This window comes from Lepidochelys kempii, chromosome 11, assembly GCF_965140285.1.
Source record: "Lepidochelys kempii isolate rLepKem1 chromosome 11, rLepKem1.hap1, whole genome shotgun sequence".
NCBI lineage: Eukaryota > Metazoa > Chordata > Testudines > Cheloniidae > Lepidochelys > Lepidochelys kempii.
Genome location: NC_136390.1, coordinates 53112789 through 53130206, shown reverse-complemented (window position 1 = coordinate 53130206; position 17418 = coordinate 53112789). Strand labels below are relative to the sequence as shown.

The 17418-nt window shown below is 46.6% G+C and overlaps 1 protein-coding gene across 6 annotated transcripts in view; it reads right to left on the bottom strand.

Annotated features, from left to right (window-relative positions):
* The window catches only part of MYO1B (myosin IB), a 180269-nt gene extending 163758 nt beyond the window's left edge, over positions 1-16511 (bottom strand). For 4 of the 6 annotated variants that reach the window (XM_073306213.2, XM_073306216.2, XM_073306215.2 and 1 more), the window contains exon 1: positions 15765-15861. In XM_073306213.2, the coding sequence (XP_073162314.1) occupies positions 15765-15836 (72 nt within the window). In that variant the 5' untranslated portion in view covers positions 15837-15861. Of the gene's footprint in view, positions 1-15764; positions 15862-16323 lie in introns of those variants that run through there. The other 2 variants (XM_073306214.1, XM_078847999.1) reach the window with 1 other exon arrangement.
* Positions 16512-17418: the final 907 nt, after the last annotated feature.

Genomic DNA, 17418 nt, shown 5'->3' with positions numbered 1-17418 from the left:
GTGTGGATAATAAGTGAATGATCAGGGAGGTACCAGCCTAAGAATCCAGTGTCCATCGGCTGAAGAAGGCATCAAGTGGAAATAACCAGAGGACCCCCCCGGAGGGCAGACTGGAATCCACCCAACAGCCTCAAGAATGGGAGAACCAAAGAACAAGATAACATCTTGGAGCCGTCAGGAATGTGCTATCTGCGATTGATTCAGCAACAGCATGATGAAGCAATTCCCATAGACTGGCATAGGAAGAAATTCCTATAAAAATAGACTCTACAAAGTGAGAACTTTGGGGTCTGATTCTGCAAACCAACTTCCAGGAGCATCAGATGAGCATCTGACAAGGCCGTGCTCCCTCCTCATGTCCAGGCCACCTGGCCAGTGGCTTGGCATGAGCAACTCTAAGGCTGGTAACTATGATAACAACCTTGCAGAACCTGTGTGTGTGTGTTTGTATGAATGAATGTGTGAATAAATATGAGATTGAATGGAATGTTATAGCTATAACTAACTGCTTACTATGATTCTTTCTGTATTCACAATAAATGTGGTATTTTGCCTTTTTCCCTTTAATAAGATCCTGCTGGTTTTTATTTTATTGGTACAACATTTATTGCTTTGCAAAGCTACAGAAGAGGGAAATTGACCAGATTATTGTCAATTTCACAGCAGGACAAGATTTACCTAACAGCAGCAATACTAACTTTCTCTAATTGTGGCATCCAGCCAACCCCTTATTCAATGATCTACTAGAGGCCATATTAGGCTCTAACTCTAGGAAGTGGTTTCAACACAGGTGAATTAAAGTACTGAATCAATTCCTTCTACTTTGCTCATAAGTTTTTCAGAAGCCTTTGTGCAAAAAGTATCACACACAGGTGTCTACAGTTGTTTTTTAAGTTTCAGGTTAATAATTTGCAGGATCATCTAAATGACAGATCATCTCAGTACAGTATCAGCATAATATATCCTCTCCATTTCCTGTGTTCACTGGAAACCTTACGGCTGCTGCTTTTTAAAAATATAAACAGTAACCTGTACTTATGTTCACATGCTAGGGGAGGGGAAAACATTTTAAGGACTCCAACCAAGAAAGAAAAAATTGGCCAGGTTTTGGGTCTATGAACCTTAATCTCTTACTATTTATTTGATACAAGTTTTTCATTCTTATAGTCATTACTTCAGTTTAATCTTTCCTGTTAATAATTCTTAGTGCCACTGTAGAAGGTGCAAGTGGTAGAGAGGATGAGTAAAGGGATAGAAATAAGGAGAGGGGAAGGAGGACAACAGAGAGTTTCCAAAGCAGATCTGTGGGCTGGGGTAGGGAAGCTTGTATTTTTCCAGACCATGCTGTAGATTAACACAGTCCAGTGCAGTTAATCTGGCACCTTTCACAAGCAATTAAAAACAACAGCTTTCTGCTGATGGTAGTAAAAAAATAAGCACCTCTCGGTTTTCCATTGTTTGAATATTGAGAAATTTTCACTGCATTGTTTCAATACTATTGTACCCACTATCGCACCCTTCTGCTGAGCTTCTCTAATTGTCACCTTCCCGTTCTGTCTCCCACCACACACACCCTTGTCCCTTTATCACACCCACTCTTTCCCTATATCCGGTCATCTTGCCCAATGGCATAGGAATGCTACTTATGTCCACTCCAGCAACATTCCCTCTTCCAGGGAGAGGGCAAGGCAGAGATTATGAAGATGTTTAGGACTGAAACGAGCAGTACACCTACACCAAAGCAGTCAGAGGCAGCATAGTATAAATAAAGGAGCACTCTGCTCCCACCCCCCACCTCCAAATCTCAAAAAGCCTTTGACATGCTAAACATTTCTTGCCTTCACTGTTGGCAAATTCCGGATATATGGGCTCCCTATCTTCATCCTTCAGTTTGTTTACTGAATTTTCTGTCTGCTTACCTAGATTTAAACCCCATATGTTGATTGCTTTCAATCCAAAGTGTGGAATTGTTCATTTCCTTCCAAGTTTTTCATTAGGACAGAGAGGATCCCATCCTTTCCTCTTGTCCACACTATTCCCAAGTGAGTCATTCCTGCTATTCTGTCTAGACCAGGCTTATATTTTAGGTTTTTCGCTTTAGAATTACCTCTGTCAGAAGTTGCCAAGTGTATCCATCCTTTGACAAAAACAACAAGGAGTCCGGTGGCACCTTAAAGACTAATAGATTTATTTGAGCAAAAGCTTTCGTGGGTAAAAACTCCACTTCTTCAGATGCATGGAGTGAAAATTACAGATGCAGACATAAATATACTGGCATATGAAGAGAAGGGAATTACCTCACAAGTGGAGAACCAGTGCTGACAGGGCCAATTCGATCAGGATGGATGTAGTCCACTCCCAATAATAGATTTGGAGGTGTCAATTCCAGGAGAGGCAAAGCTGCTTTTGTAATGAGCCAGCCACTCCCAGTCCCTATTCAAGCCCAAATTAATGGTGCTAAATTTGCAAATGAATTTTAGTTCTGCTGTTTCTCTTTGAAGTCTGTTTCTAAAGTTTTTTTGTTCAAGTATAGCTACTTTCAAATCTGTTATCGAATGTCGAGGAAGATTTAAGTGTTCTCCTACTGGCTTTTGTATATTACCATTCCTGATGTCCGATTTGTGTCTGTTTATTCTTTTATACAGGGACTGTCCGGTTGGGCCAATGTACATAGCAGAGGCACACTGCTTGCACATGATGGCATATATAACATTAGTAGACATGCAGGTGAATGAGCCTCTAATGGTGTGGCTGATGTGGCTGGGTCCTCTGATGGTGTCGCGAGAGTAGATATAGGGACAGAGTAGGCAACGAGGTTTGCTACAGGGATTGGTTCCTGGGTCAGTGTTTCTGTGGTGTTGTGTGCAGTTGCTGGTGAGTATTTGCTTCAGGTTGTTCGTCTCTGTCTGAGGGATTGGAGCAAATTCGGTTGTATCTCAGGGCTTGCCTGTACACAATGGATCGTGTGATGTGTCCTTGATGGAAGCCGGAAGCATGTAGGTAAGTATAGCGGTCAGTAGATTTCCAGTATAGGGTGGTGTTTATGTGACCACCACTTATTTGCACTGTAGCGTCCAGGAAGTGGATATCTTGTGTGGACTGGTCCAGGCTGAGGTTGATGGTGGAGTGGAAACTGTTGAAATCCAGGTGGAGTTCTACAAGGGCCTCCTTCCTGTGGGTCCTTATGATGAAGATGTCATCAGTGTAGCGCAAGTAGAGGAGGGGCACTGGGGACAAAGCAGAGGAAGCATTGTTGTAAGTCATCCATAAAAACGTTGGCATACTGTGGGGCCATGCAGGTACCCATAGCAGTGCCACTGACTTGAAGGTATAAGTTATCCCCAAATCTGAAATGGTTGTGGGTGAGGACAAAGTAACAAAGCTCAGCCATCAGGTGTGCCATGGCCTCAACATGGATACTGTTCTTGACAGCTTGTAGTCCATCCTTATGTGGAATATTGGTATAAAGAACTTCTACATCCATGGTGGCCAGGATGGTGTTTTCAGGAAGATCACCAATTCATTGTAGTTTCCTCAGAAAGTCAGTGGTGTCTCGAAGATAGCTAGCAGTGCTGGTAGCATAGGGTCTGAGGAGAGAATCCAAATAGCCAGACAATCCTGCTGTAAGAGTGCCGATGCCTGAGATGATGGGGTGTCCAGGGTTTCCAGGTTTATGGATCTTGGGTAGCAGATAGAATACCCCTGGTCGGGGCTCTGACGGTGTGCCCGTGTAGATTTGTTCCCATGCTATAGCAGGGAGTTTCTTGAGCAGATGATGTAGTTTCTTTTGGTACTCCTCAGTGGGGTCAGAGGATAGTGGCCTGTAGAATGTGGTGTTGGAGAGTTGCCTGGCAGCCTCGTGTTCATAATCCAACCTGTTCATTATGACTACAGCACCTCCTTTGTCAGCCCCTTTGATTATAATGTCACAGTTGTTTCTGAGGCTGTGGATGGCATTACATTCCATAGGGTTGAGGTTATGGGGGAAGTGATGCTGCTTGTTCACAATTTCAGCCTGTGCACGTCTGCGGAAGCACTCTATGTAGAAGTCCAATCTGTCATTTCGACCGTCAGGAGGAGTCCACGCAAAATTCTTCTTCTTGTAGTGTTGGTAGGAGGGTTCCTGTGGGTGAGTGCACTGTTCAGTGTTGAAAATATTCCGTAAATTGGAGACGACGAAAGAAGGCTTCCAGATCACAGCAGAACCGTACCATGTTCGTGGGAGTGGTGGGAAAGAAACAGACTAACACTGCTACCCCCTGATACTTGACATCCTTTGACAGACTGTTAGAATGAAACAATGCTTTTCATCACCACTACAAGGTTACTAGCATGATCAGAACATACCATGAAATAACCACAAGTTTAGACACAACACAGATCACAAACTTTCCCTGATGAGAAGGGAAGACACAGGTTACCAGTTTCTGCAGGATTTATGCATTCATCAAAAAGAAAATTACGTTTCTTGTCCTCGTGGGAGAAAAAATTAGATCTGAGGCACATCTGGATGGGTAACTGGTATAACAATTGTCTTCTTGAATCTTCAGACAATTCCATGCAATAACTGAGTTGAACTAGTCAGCTTTACAGCTGCTCTTCAAAGCTTGAGGACAACCATGAAAGTGGCAAGAATCATGTAAATTTTACTCTGCTTCTTGGGAAACTAAGTAGAAGCAAAATCTGGATCTATTCAAGGAAGAGCTCCGCTTTCAAAGGCTGGGCTGGCCTTTTAAAAGGAGCTGGGCTCAGCCCCATCTGTTATGGAGTTATCTGCCTGCTAGTGATGGGTGTGGGTTAGCGGTTGGCTCAGGTGATCAAGCATCATGTGCTAACAGCCTGCATATGGTGTTTCCTCTAAGGGTATGTCTACACTACGGAATAAGGTCGAATTTATAGAAGTCGGGTTTTTTAGAAATCGGTTTTATATATTCGAGTGTGTGTGTCCCCACAGAAAATGCTCTAAGTGCATTAAGTGCATTAACTCGGCAGAGTGCTTCCACAGTACCGAGGCAAGCATCAACTTCCGGAGTGTTGCACAGTGGGTAGCTATCCCACAGTTCCTGCAGTCTCCGCTGCCCACTGGAATTCTGGGTTGAGATCCCAATGCCTGATGGGGCTAAAACATTGTCGCGAGTGGTTCTGGGTACATATCGTCAGGCCCCGTTCCCTCCCTCCCTCCGTGAAAGCAAGGGCAGACAATCGTTTCACGCCTTTTTTCCTGAGTTACCTGTGCAGACGCCATACTACAGCAAGCATGGAGCCTGCTCAGGTAACCGTCACCCTATGTCTCCTGGGTGCTGGCAGACGCGGTACTGCATTGCTACACAGTAGCAGCAACCCATTGCCTTCTGGCAGCAGACGGTGCAATAGGACTGGTAGCCGTCATCGTCATGTCCAAGGTGCTCCTGGCCACATCAGCCAGGAGCGCCTAGACAGACATGGGCGCAGGGACTAAATTTGGAGTGACTTGGCCAGGTCATTCTCTTTAGTCCTGCAGTCAGTCCTATTGAACCGTCTTATGGTGAGCAGGCAGGCGATACGGCTTGCTAGCAGTCGTACTGTACCATCTTCTGCCAGGCAGGCAAGAGATGAGGATGGATAGCAGTCATATTACACCATCTTCTGCCGGGCAGGCAAGAGATGAGGATGGCTAGCAGTCATATTGCACCATCTTCTGCCGAGCAGCCATGAGATGTGGATGGCATGCAGTCCTTCTACACCGTCTGCTGCCAGCCAAAGATGTAAAAGATAGATAGAGTGGATCAAAACAAGAAATAGACCAGATTTGTTTTGTACTCATTTTCTTACCCCCCACCCCCACCCCCACCCCGTCTAGGGGACTCATTCCTCTAGGTCACACTTCAGTCACTCACAGAGAAGGTGCAGCAAGGTAAATCTAGCCATGTATCAATCAGAGGCCAGACTAACCTCCTTGTTCCAATAAGAACAATAACTTAGGTGCACCATTTCTTATTGGAACCCTCCGTGAAGTCCTGCCTGAAACACTCCTTGATGTAAAGCCACCCCCTTTGTTGATTTTAGCTCCCTGAAGCCAACCCTGTAAGCAGTGTCGTCAGTCGCCCCTCCCTCCGTCAGAGCAACGGCAGACAATCGTTCCGCGCCTTTTTTCTGTGCGGACGCCATACCAAGGCGAGCATGGAGGCCGCTCAGCTCACTTTGGCAATTAGGAGCACATTAAACACCACACGCATTATCCAGCAGTATATGCAGCACCAGAAACTGACAGAGCGATACCGGGCGAGGAGGCGACGTCAGTGCGGTCACGTGAGTGATCAGGACATGGACACAGATTTCTCGGAAAGCATGGGCCCTGCCAATGCATGCATCATGGTGCTAATGAGGCAGGTTCATGCTGTGGAACGCCTATTCTGGGCTCGGGAAACAAGCACAGACTGGTGGGACCGTATAGTGATGCGGGTCTGGGACGATTCCCAGTGGCTGCAAAACTTTCACATGCATAAGGGCACTTTCATGGAACTTTGTGACTTGCTTTCCCCTGCCCTGAAGCGCATGAATACCAAAATGAGAGCAGCCCTCACAGTTGAGGAGCGAGTGGTGATAGCCCTTCTGGAAGCTTGCAACACCAGACAGCTACCGGTCAGTTGGGAATCAATTTGGAGTGGGCAAGTCTACTGTTGGGGCTGCTGTGATGCAAGTAGTCCACGCAATCAAAGATCTGCTGATATCAAGGGTAGTGACCCTGGGAAATGTGCAGGTCATAGTGGATGGCTTTGCTGCAATGGGATTCCCTAACTGTGGTGGGGCCATAGACGGAACCCATATCCCTATCTTGGCACCGGAGCACCAAGCCCGCGAGTACATAAACCGCAAGGGATACTTTTCAATAGTGCTGCAAGCTCTGGAGGATCACAAGGGATGTTTCACCAACATCAACGTGGGATGGCCGGGAAAGGTACATGACGCTCGCATCTTCAGGAACTCTGGTCTGTTTCAAAAGCTGCAGGAAGGGACTTTATTCCCAGACCAGAAAATAACTGTTGGGGACGTTGAAATGCCTATATGTATCCTTGGGGACCCAGCCTACCCCTTAATGCCATGGCTCATGAAGCCGTACACAGGCAGCCTGGACAGTAGTCAGGAGCTGTTCAACTACAGGCTGAGCAAGTGCAGAATGGTGGTAGAATGTGCATTTGGACGTTTAAAGGCGCGCTGGCGCAGTTTACTGACTTGCTTAGACCTCAGCGAAACCAATATTCCCACTGTTATTACTGCTTGTTGTGTGCTCCACAATATCTGTGAGAGTAAGGGGGAGACGTTTATGGCGGGGTGGGAGGTTGAGGCAAATCGCCTGGCTGCTGGTTACGCGCAGCCAGACACCAGGGCGGTTAGAAGCGCACAGGAGGGCGCGGTACGCATCAGAGAAGCTTTGAAAACCAGTTTCATGACTGGCCAGGCTACGGTGTGAAAGTTCTCTTTGTTTCTCCTTGATGAAACCCCCCACCCCTTGGTTCACTCTACTTCCCTGCAAGCTAACCACCCTCCCCTCCTCCCTTTAATCATTGCTTACAGAGGCAAGAAAGTCATTGTTGCTTCACATTCATGCATTCTTTATTCATTCATCACACAAATAGGAGGATGACTACCAAGGTAGCCCAGGAGGGGTGGTGGAGGAAGGAAGGAAAATGCCACACAGCACTTAAAAAGTTTACAACTTTAAAATTTATTGAATGTCAGCCTTCTTTTTTTGGGGCAATCCTCTGTGGCGGAGTGGCTGGTTGGCCGGTGGCCCCCCCACCGCGTTCTTGGGCGTCTGGGTGTGGAGGCTATGGAACTTGGGGAGGAGGGCGGTTGGTTACACAGGGACTGTAGTGGCAGTCTGTGCTCCAGCTGCCTTTGCTGCAGCTCAACCATACACTGGAGCATACTGGTTTGGTCCTGCAGCAGCCTCAGCATTGAATCCTGCCTCCTCTCATCACGCCGCCGCCACATTTGAGCTTCAGCCCTGTCTTCAGCCCGCCACTTACTCTCTTCAGCCCGCCACCTCTCCTCCCGGTCATTTTGTGCTTTCCTGCACTCTGACATTATTTGCCTCCACGCATTCGTCTGTGCTCTGTCAGTGTGGGAGGACAGCATGACCTCAGAGAACATTTCATCACGAGTGCGTTTTTTTTTTTCTTTCTAATCTTCACTAGCCTCTGGGAAGGAGAAGATCCTGTGATCATTGAAACACATGCAGCTGGTGAAGGAAAAAAAGGGACCGCGGTATTTAAAAAGACATTTTATAAAACAGTGGCTACATTCTTTCAGGGTAAACCTTGCTGTTAACATTACATACATAGCACATGTGCTTTCGTTACAAGATCACATTTTGCCTCCCCCCACCGCGTGGCTACCCCCTCAACCCACCCCCCTCCCCGTGGCTAACAGCGGAGAACATTTCTGTTCAGCCACAGGCAAACAGCTCAGCAGGAACGGGCTCCTCTCAATGTCCCCTGAAGAAAAGCACCCTATTTCAACCAGGAGACCATGAATGATATCTCACTCTCCTGAGGATAACAGAGAGAGATAAAGAACAGATGTTGTTTGAATGCCAGCAAACATACACTGCAATGCTTTGTTGTACAATGATTCCTGAGTACGTGTTACTGGCCTGGAGTGGTAAAGTGTCCTATCATGAAGGACGCAGTAAGGCTGCCCTCCCCAGAAACCTTTTGCAAAGGCTTTGGGAGTACATCCAGGAGAGCCGCGAATGCCAGGGCAAATTAATCCTTTCACATGCTTGCTTTTAAACCATGTATAGTATTTTAAAAGGTACACTCACCGGAGGTCCCTTCTCCGCCTGCCGGGTCCAGGAGGCAGCCTTGGGTGGGTTCGGGGGGTACCGGCTCCAGGTCCGGGGTGAGAAACAGTTCCTGGCTGTCGGGAAAACCGGTTTCTCCGCTTGCTTGCTGTGAGCTATCTACAACCTCATCATCATCTTCTTCGTCCCCAAAACCTGTTTCCATGTTGCCTCCATCTCCATTGAAGGGAGTCAAACAACACATCTGGGGTAGTGGTGGCTGAACCCCCTAAAATGGCATGCAGCTCATCATAGAAGCGGCATGTTCGGGGCTCTGACCCGGAGCGGCTGCTCGCCCCTCTGGTTTTCTGGGAGGCTTGCCTCAGCTCCTTAAGTTTCACACGGCACTGCTTCGGATCCCTGTTATGGCCTCTGTCCTTCATGCCCTGGGAGATTTTGACAAAGGTTTTGGCGTTTCGAAAACTGGAATGGAGTTCTGATAGCACGGATTCCTCTCCCCATACAGTGATCAGATCCCGTACCTCCCGTTCAGTCCATGCTGGAGCTCTTTTGCAATTCTGGAACTCCATCATGGTCACCTCTGCTGATGAGCTCTGCATGGTCACCTGCAGCTTGCCACGCTGGCCAAACAGGCAATGAGATTCAAAAGTTCGCAGTTCTTTTCCTGTCTATCTGGCCAGTGCATCTGAGTTGAGAGTGCTGTCCAGAGCGGTCACAATGGAGCACTCTGGGATAGCTCCCGGAGGCCAATACCATTGAATTGTGTCCACAGTACCCCAAATTCGACCCGGCAAGGCCGATTTAAGTGCTAATCCACTTGTCAGGGGTGGAGTACGGAAATTGATTTTAAGAGCCCTTTAAGTCGAACTAGAGGGCTTCATCATGTGGACGGGTGCAGGTTTACATCAATTTAACGCTGCTAAATTCAACCTAAAGTCCTAGTGTAGACCAGGGCTAAGGGTATGTCTACCCTGCAACACCTGCAGCTGGCCCATGCAAGCGGACTCCAGCTCAGGGGCTCCACCTAAGAGTGTTTAATTGCAGTGTAGAATTCCAGGCTCTGTCCACAGCCTGAGCTCTGGGATCCTCCCACCTCATAGGGTCCTAGAGCCCAGAACTCTACACTGCAATTAAACAGCCACTTAGCCTGAGCCCAAGTCAGCAGACATGGGCCAGCCACGGGTTTTTAATCACAGTTCAGATATACATACCTTAAGAGGCAGCCTGCTGAGTTGGTTAGAGGACAGGCAGACCTACAGGGGATCCAAAGTCAGAGAGGACCGGAAAGGGGCTCCACACTAGCCGAAGCTCCCTGCAGAGAGGGCAGGAACAAAAGCACGAAGGCGCGGGGGACCCTTAAATGGGAATTAGGGGGCCTGTAGTAGTAACCCAGATGAGGTAGTGCAGACAGGTATTGATGGGAGTTAACACACTTGTTTAAGGTTCAAGCTAGGAATTCCAGTGGGAGGGGGGTGTTAAGTTCCCCTTCTATTGCCCTGCAGTCATAGGGTACAATGGTGAGCGCAGCAGAGGTGCCCCTAATCAAAAAGGGAAGGATTACTAGACAGCTGTTTAGATGAACTGCATTCTTTTAATAAATAAGATTGCAGAAATGGTGTTGGACTTGCACAAGTATCTCACACAACTGTGAGAATCCTAAGAATGGGGGAATGGAGGCAGGAGCCTATGGCAGCTGAGAGAAGACCCGGTTACACCCACCACAAGAAAACCTGGAGGATCCACAGGAATAGAAGAGCATAGCTTCCCCCACCCCCATCCCTGCAAAAAAATACACACACATCTGCCTACAAACAATAAGGCGTTTGGGAGATGGGTTTAATATTGAACATACATACACCCTGTGGTGGGAAAAGAAAACAAAAGTTCCAATCCAGCATCCAGAAGCCGGATCTAGGTGCTTCACATTTATCGAATACCGAAACCTGAAGCAAAAGATGGGAGCTCCAAACAGAATTCAGAGACGGCCCCCTGGCAGGAATCCCAACGCTCTCCATAACACCTGTGGATTTGGACTGTGGTGATGACCTATATAGCTTGTTCCAATTAGCATCAGTACAAAAGAAAAATCTGCACTTCTGACCATCTGATTCTGGAAACTTAAGCACAAATTAATAGGACTGTCAATTAATCGCAGTGAACTCACACAATTAACTTAAAAAAATTAATCGCGATTAATTGCAATTTTAATGGCACTGTTAAACAGAATACCAATTGAAATTTATTAAACATTTTCGGATGTTTTTCTACATTTTCCAATATATTGATTTAAACACCACAGAATGCAAAGTGTACAGTGCCCATTTTATATTATTTTATTACAAATATTTGCACTGTAAAAACAACAAAATAAATAGTATTTTTCAATTCACCTCATACAAGTACTATAACGCAATCTCTTTATGATTAAAGTGCAATTTAAAAATGTAGATTTTTTTGTTACATAACTGCACTTAAAAATAAAACAATGCAAAACTTTAGAGCCTACAAGTCCACTCAGTCCTACTTCTTGTTCAGCCAATCGCTAAGATAAACAAGTTTGTTTACATTTACGGGAGATAATGTGGCCACCTTCTTATTTACAATGTCACCTGAAAGTGAGAACAGGTGTTCGCATGGGACTTTTGTCGCCAGCATTGCAAGATATTTACATGCCAGATATGCTAAACATTTGTTTGCCCCTTCATGCTTACCATGCATACCATCATTCCAGAAGACATGCTTCCATGCTGACGACACTCGTTATAAAAAAGATGTGTTAATTAATTTTTGACTGAACTTCCTGGGGGAGAATAGTAGGTCTTCTGCTCTGTTTTACCCACATTCTGCCATATATTTCACGTTATAGCAGTCTCGGATGATGATCCAGCACATGTTCGCTTTAAGAACACTTTCACATCAGATTTGACAAAACGCAAAGAAGGTACCAATGAGAGATTTCTAAAAAAAGCTACTGCACTTGACCCAAGGTTTAAGAATCTGAAGTGCTGTCCAAAATCTGAGAGGGACGAGGTATGGCGCATGCTTTCAGAGGTCTTAAAAGAGCAACACTCCAATGTGGAAACTACAGAACCCGAACCACCAAAAAAGAAAATCAACCTTCTGCTGGTGGCATCTGACTCAGATGATGAAAGTGAACTTGCATCTGTCTGCACTGTTTTGGATCGTTATCGAGCAGAACCCGTCATCAGCATGGATGCATGTCCTCTGGAATGGTGGTTGAAGTATGAAGGGACATATGAATCTTTAGCACATCTCGTACGTAAATATCTTGCGACGCCAGCTACAACAGTGGCATGCGAAGACCTGTTTTCACTTTCAGGTGACGTTGCAAACAAGAAGCAGGCAGCATTATCTCCTGCAAAAACATAGGACTGAGTGGACTTGTAGGCGCTAAAGTTTTACATTGTTTTATTTTTGAATGCAGTTATTTTTTGTACATAATTCTACATTTGTAAGTTCAACTTTCACAATAAAGAGATTGCACTCCAGTACTTGTAGGAGGTGAATTGAAAAATACTATTTCTTTTGGTTTTTTACAGCACAAATATTTGTAATCAAAAATAAATATAAAGTGAGCACTGTACTCTGTGTTCTGTGTTGTAATTGAAATCAATATTTTTGAAAATGTAGAAAACATCCAAATATATTTAATTAAATAGTATTCTATTTTTTTAATCACTTGACAGCCCTACAAATTAACCATTGTTGCCCTTTACTGCTGCTTTGTGATAAAGTGTCTTGAAGTTTTTAAGAAAATGTTTTCTGTCTGAGCTTTACATTAGAAATATCAGGTCTTCATTTCTAAGGATGTAAGCAGAGCTGTTACTCCCTTTCTCCTCCCCTTCCCCCTCCCTGTTTGCGGAGGGGGAGCTGCAGATCAGGTTACAGCTTTCTGGGCTGGGACATCACTATTGTGGTCCTCCTAAAATAGTGCCACTGTCCCCCAGCAAAGTGGGGAAAAGACTCATGTAGCTGATATTTTAAAAGGTAAAAAGGTGGAGGGAAATAGTGAGTCTGCATATTCATAAAGAAGCAGTAAAGCTTTTGCTTTTCCTGTCATCTTTTAGAAATCAGAACATTCCCCACCTCTTGAAACATAAGTCACTAAAATGTTGTTTTTCATTTCAATTTGGTCTTTGTTAACTTAAAAAAAAGGATTAATGAAATATAAGGTAAGATTTATAGGACAATTTCACATTTGAGCTGCCATAAATATGATCAGTGCTCTACTGCCAGACTGTTTAATGTTCCCCAGTGTGTAAGCATTTGTCCAGTTTCTGACCACATGTAGTGTGAAATCAAGAGGTAGATGTGCTATACCAACCAGCTCATTCTACGGTTACAAAAAACTATCCTGCAGACTGTTCCACTTTACCTTTCTTCCACTTTCCTCACAGATTCCCAAGCTACTCCACTTCTGCTATTACTGCTGTTGGGGAAAGATGAGATCAGAAACCAGCATGGAGAACTTCTGTTCCCACAGAGCTGAGAAATTTGATGATCTCAGAGGATTGTGTGAAAGAAGACCCCTGACATCTTCTGTACATTGCCAGCAGCCCTTTATGAGTATGCAGTGGGAAAAGTTAATGGCTTTGCTGAGGTTTCCAGTGTCTCTCCCCCACTTCCTCTTCTCATTTGCCTGCCTCTCTTCTCCCATCCTCCTACAGAAGCACAAGGCCCAGAGATGTACACTTGCTCTCCTAAATTTAATGTAAAGCAAAATCATTTTAACAGGGCTAATGTAATTCTCTAGCTACACTCAACCACCTTAAATCCATGTTCTGTCATCTCTTCTCTGGTCCCTATTTCCTCCTCATAGATGTGATCTGAAGTGGGGCTCTTACATCAGAAAACATTACAGGCTTTAAACCAGTGAGTCCCTGTGCTTCCTCTTGAAGATATTTTAAGAGTTCCTTCATCTTCTGCTTAATCCTGTGAAAAAGCCATAATCCTGTTCATAGTATCCATATAGAGAAGAAGCTATTAAAATATCCAATACACACCAACAATTAACATGTAGTTACCAGCAACATCTTCTATTCTAAGTATGGGGGGTGGGAAATGTGGTTCTCTAAGATACCGTGGTGTGGTAACTGTTGGAAAATTCTGACTTGAATTTTGACCACCGTATATTGCTATGGGAATAACTGTGATGGTACAAAATAGTAAGTTTTACCACAGAATCAAGCCAGAAACAGTATGCTTCATAGAAGACTATTATAAAGTCACATATTTATAATCAGAAGGAAGACTGGAGATAGCTGGAAATAAAATAAAATAAACAGAGGAATTTTATTATGTTTTAATACACTTCAAAGTGGCCTACTTTTCAAGTCCAATTTAACAAATGTGTCAGATTATTTTTACCTCCTGGCAAAACTTGGAGAAAACCTTGCCTTTGATACAGGACTTGACAAAGTGATGATTCACCCAGGGAAGGATGGGCAGCCTGATGCCACCCTTAATTCACAATTAACAATAGGATAGCAGGATATGGTAAAATCATGACTCAACACTACAACTGAAAAGTCAGCCACTTTATTGGACCTATGATGTTTGCCAGTAGTAATTTCTAACCTAGACTTATTTCAAACAACCATTTCTTTCCAATACACAGGCTAACAGCTCTTGAAGTATATTTTATTTAATATTCCATTAGCTCTTTGAGCCAATGACCATGCCTTATCCACACAGTGGTGTACCAAGCATGCTGTCAGCGAAGAGTGAGTGCATATGTGTACACAACTAATATACCAATGATTATTTTAAGTGTAAGGAATAAGTGCAAGGAACCCCTAAATGCTGTATCTGTGCCTTTACAGCAGTGTTTGCCTCATTATAAGAAGATCCTGCTAAGGGTAGCCATTGTTTCTGAGGGAGTAATCCTATTCACTTAGGAAGGAGCACTATGCCCTCCTTAAAAGCCACAAGCATAACAGATGTATAATAGTGCATCCTGGTATATCACAACTTAATATGCACAGGCAATTTTTATCATGACCAACCTGCCCTTTAAAATTCATGTCATACCTAAATTACAGTCTGTACATTTGGGATATTTCCACAACCGTGCAGGTCTGGAAAGCCCTTCCCAAATAATAGTGTGCTCTCCTAAAGATTATCTGCTCTTGGAATTTTAAATTCCATTCTAAGATAATGACAATCTCCTCCTGCAATTCTCCCTCATAGATGTATCTGTATAAAAATTAGTCTAAGCCTAATTATTCTCATTGGAATTAAATGAAGCTTTCCACACGAGGTAGCTGCTTTAAAAAAACAAAAAGCAGATGTAATGATCTCTCCAGAAAAGCAATACACACTGATTTTGGATTTGTTTTTAAAATCTGGACCATCTTTATGCTTATGGACACCAAAGCTCATGCTTAAATTGGGCTTCCTAGAGGTCTATAACCATCCACTACTTGCTAACGAAAGCCATAACACATCTATATCATTTCAAACAAAATACTTTTATTTGAAGGAGTCATCTCTGGAAGAGATTTCCAATGAAACGTTACATATTGTGATTCATGCATTTAGCAATCTAGTGTTCTTTTAGGGGTTTTTCCCAGACATTCCTTAGAGTGGGTTTTTCGCTCTAGTGTCACAGTTGAAGTTAACCCTATGGACACAGTTTTGTAACAGCTGCCTCTATCCGTCTAGCCCAAGTCGCCACAAATATATTTGCCTCTTCCCTTCCTTTTAAGAATACAGAGCCTGCAAAGCACTCTGCTATGTGAGTACCAGGTGGGTTTGATCTCAGCAGCCACAGCCGGACCGAGTGGCACATTAACAACATAGCAACGATTAGGTAACTTGTTGCAACAGTAAATATTCAGCCACATTCTTCACAAAGGAGCAAAGACCCAAGGGCGCTGAAAACACACAGCCCTTTTAACAGACGACTCGTTACAACTCACAACCCCACCTCCCCCGCGCACACATCCACACCACGCACCCCAGGGTCCGGAGAACTCTGAGGCACGTCTCCTCTGGTTCTCAATCTGGTTTCAATCCCAGCTGAATCCATCCCATCTCCGCGGGGAAACAAGAGCCGGGACACACACAATCCCTTTCACCGAGGCTAAACAAAGAGGGCAGGCGGGAGATGGGGGGGTGGCAGCTCCACGCAGAGGGAGCTCCCAGCTCCCAGACACACACAACACATCGCTTCACCTGGAAGAGTCCCGCCTGCCCAGCTCCCCTCCCCTCCGGGAGCTTTGTCCTCCCAAGCTCGGCAAAAGTGTCTGTGCGGGGTGCCCTGTGCTCATGGGCATGGAAAGCCAGGTCGGGGCAACGGAGGGATCCCCCAACCAGCGCCGGCATTGCTGGCTCCGTAACCTCTGACCCCGTCGCCCAAACCCTAAAACCATCTTTTCCCCTTGTTCCCTTCTCGGCCCCGGCCCCAGCCCGGCCCCGGCCCCGGCCGCGTTTCCCGCGCAGCAGCCCCAGGGCAGCGGGGCCGGGGTCGCCCCCAGCCGGCCGGCGGGGCACGGCGCGAGGGGGACGCACTGTACCTCTCCCCTCAGCGGCGTCTTCCGTCCCTCCCGCAGCCCGGCGCGCGGCAGCCGCTCTCCGGCTCTGCCCCTGCGAGTGAACGGGGCGCCGGCCACGCCCCTCCCCCTCTCCACCCCGGCGCAGGGCGGAGGCAGCCGGCGGCCGAGATTGGGAAGGGGCTGGGGCGCTCCCAGCACCTCCGGCCGCCGCCCAGCCGGGCCGCGGCTCGCAGCGCCCCCCGGCGGCCTGACCGCGACGCTCACCCGCGCTCCAGCCCTACACGCTGGGCGGCCAGGAGCCCGCGCCGGGAGCCCGCGGGGCAGCTGCGCCCCGCTGTGAGGCGGGATGAGGGACGTAGCTGACGCGTCTCCCTGCCGCGGAAACCCCGCTCCCCTCCGTCCCAGGGGCGAGGCGGGGGGCCAAGGTTTCCAGCGGGGGCGCCCCCCGTTCGGCACCTGCCGTCCAGCCGGGGGGATGCTCAGTAGCTGGGAAATAAGTTAGTCTAGGGAGCTCCCCCTGCCCCCCCGCAGGGGCTGAGGGACACTGGTCACATGTCCAAAATAGAAATAAGGACAAGTCGCCATGAGGTTTGCCCCGGTGCCCCCCTCATCGGGACTAACTGTAGAAAGGAGCAAACATTGGAAAAGTTTAAAAAGGGGGAATTTCCCTCTTGCCTTCCCCTCCGGCTCCAAAGTGATAAGACCTGCTCTGGACAAGGGCGCCCTGCAGCCTGCCAGCGTGTGGCGGAGACTCAGGGCCCGTGGGTCTCTCACTGCTGCTAGGTGCAATACAGGGCATCACCGCAGGGTTGGGTTCAACTCTAGTGACTATTTGTCAGACAACAATGAAATACCAGACACTTCCACCTCAAGGAGGAGGGAAACGCAGTCACAGCTTCAGATTCTTTTATACCAGCAGTTCTCAAACTGTGGGTCAGGACCCCAAAGGGGGTCACCACCCTGTTTTAATGGGGGTACCAGAGCTGGTGTTAGACTGGCTGGGGCCTAGGGTCAAAGCCTGGGGTTGGACTGGCTGGGGCTGGGTGTGGTAGGGCTCAGGCTTTGGCTTCAGCCGTAGGTGGCAGGGCTCAGGCTACAAGCCACCCATCCACCCGG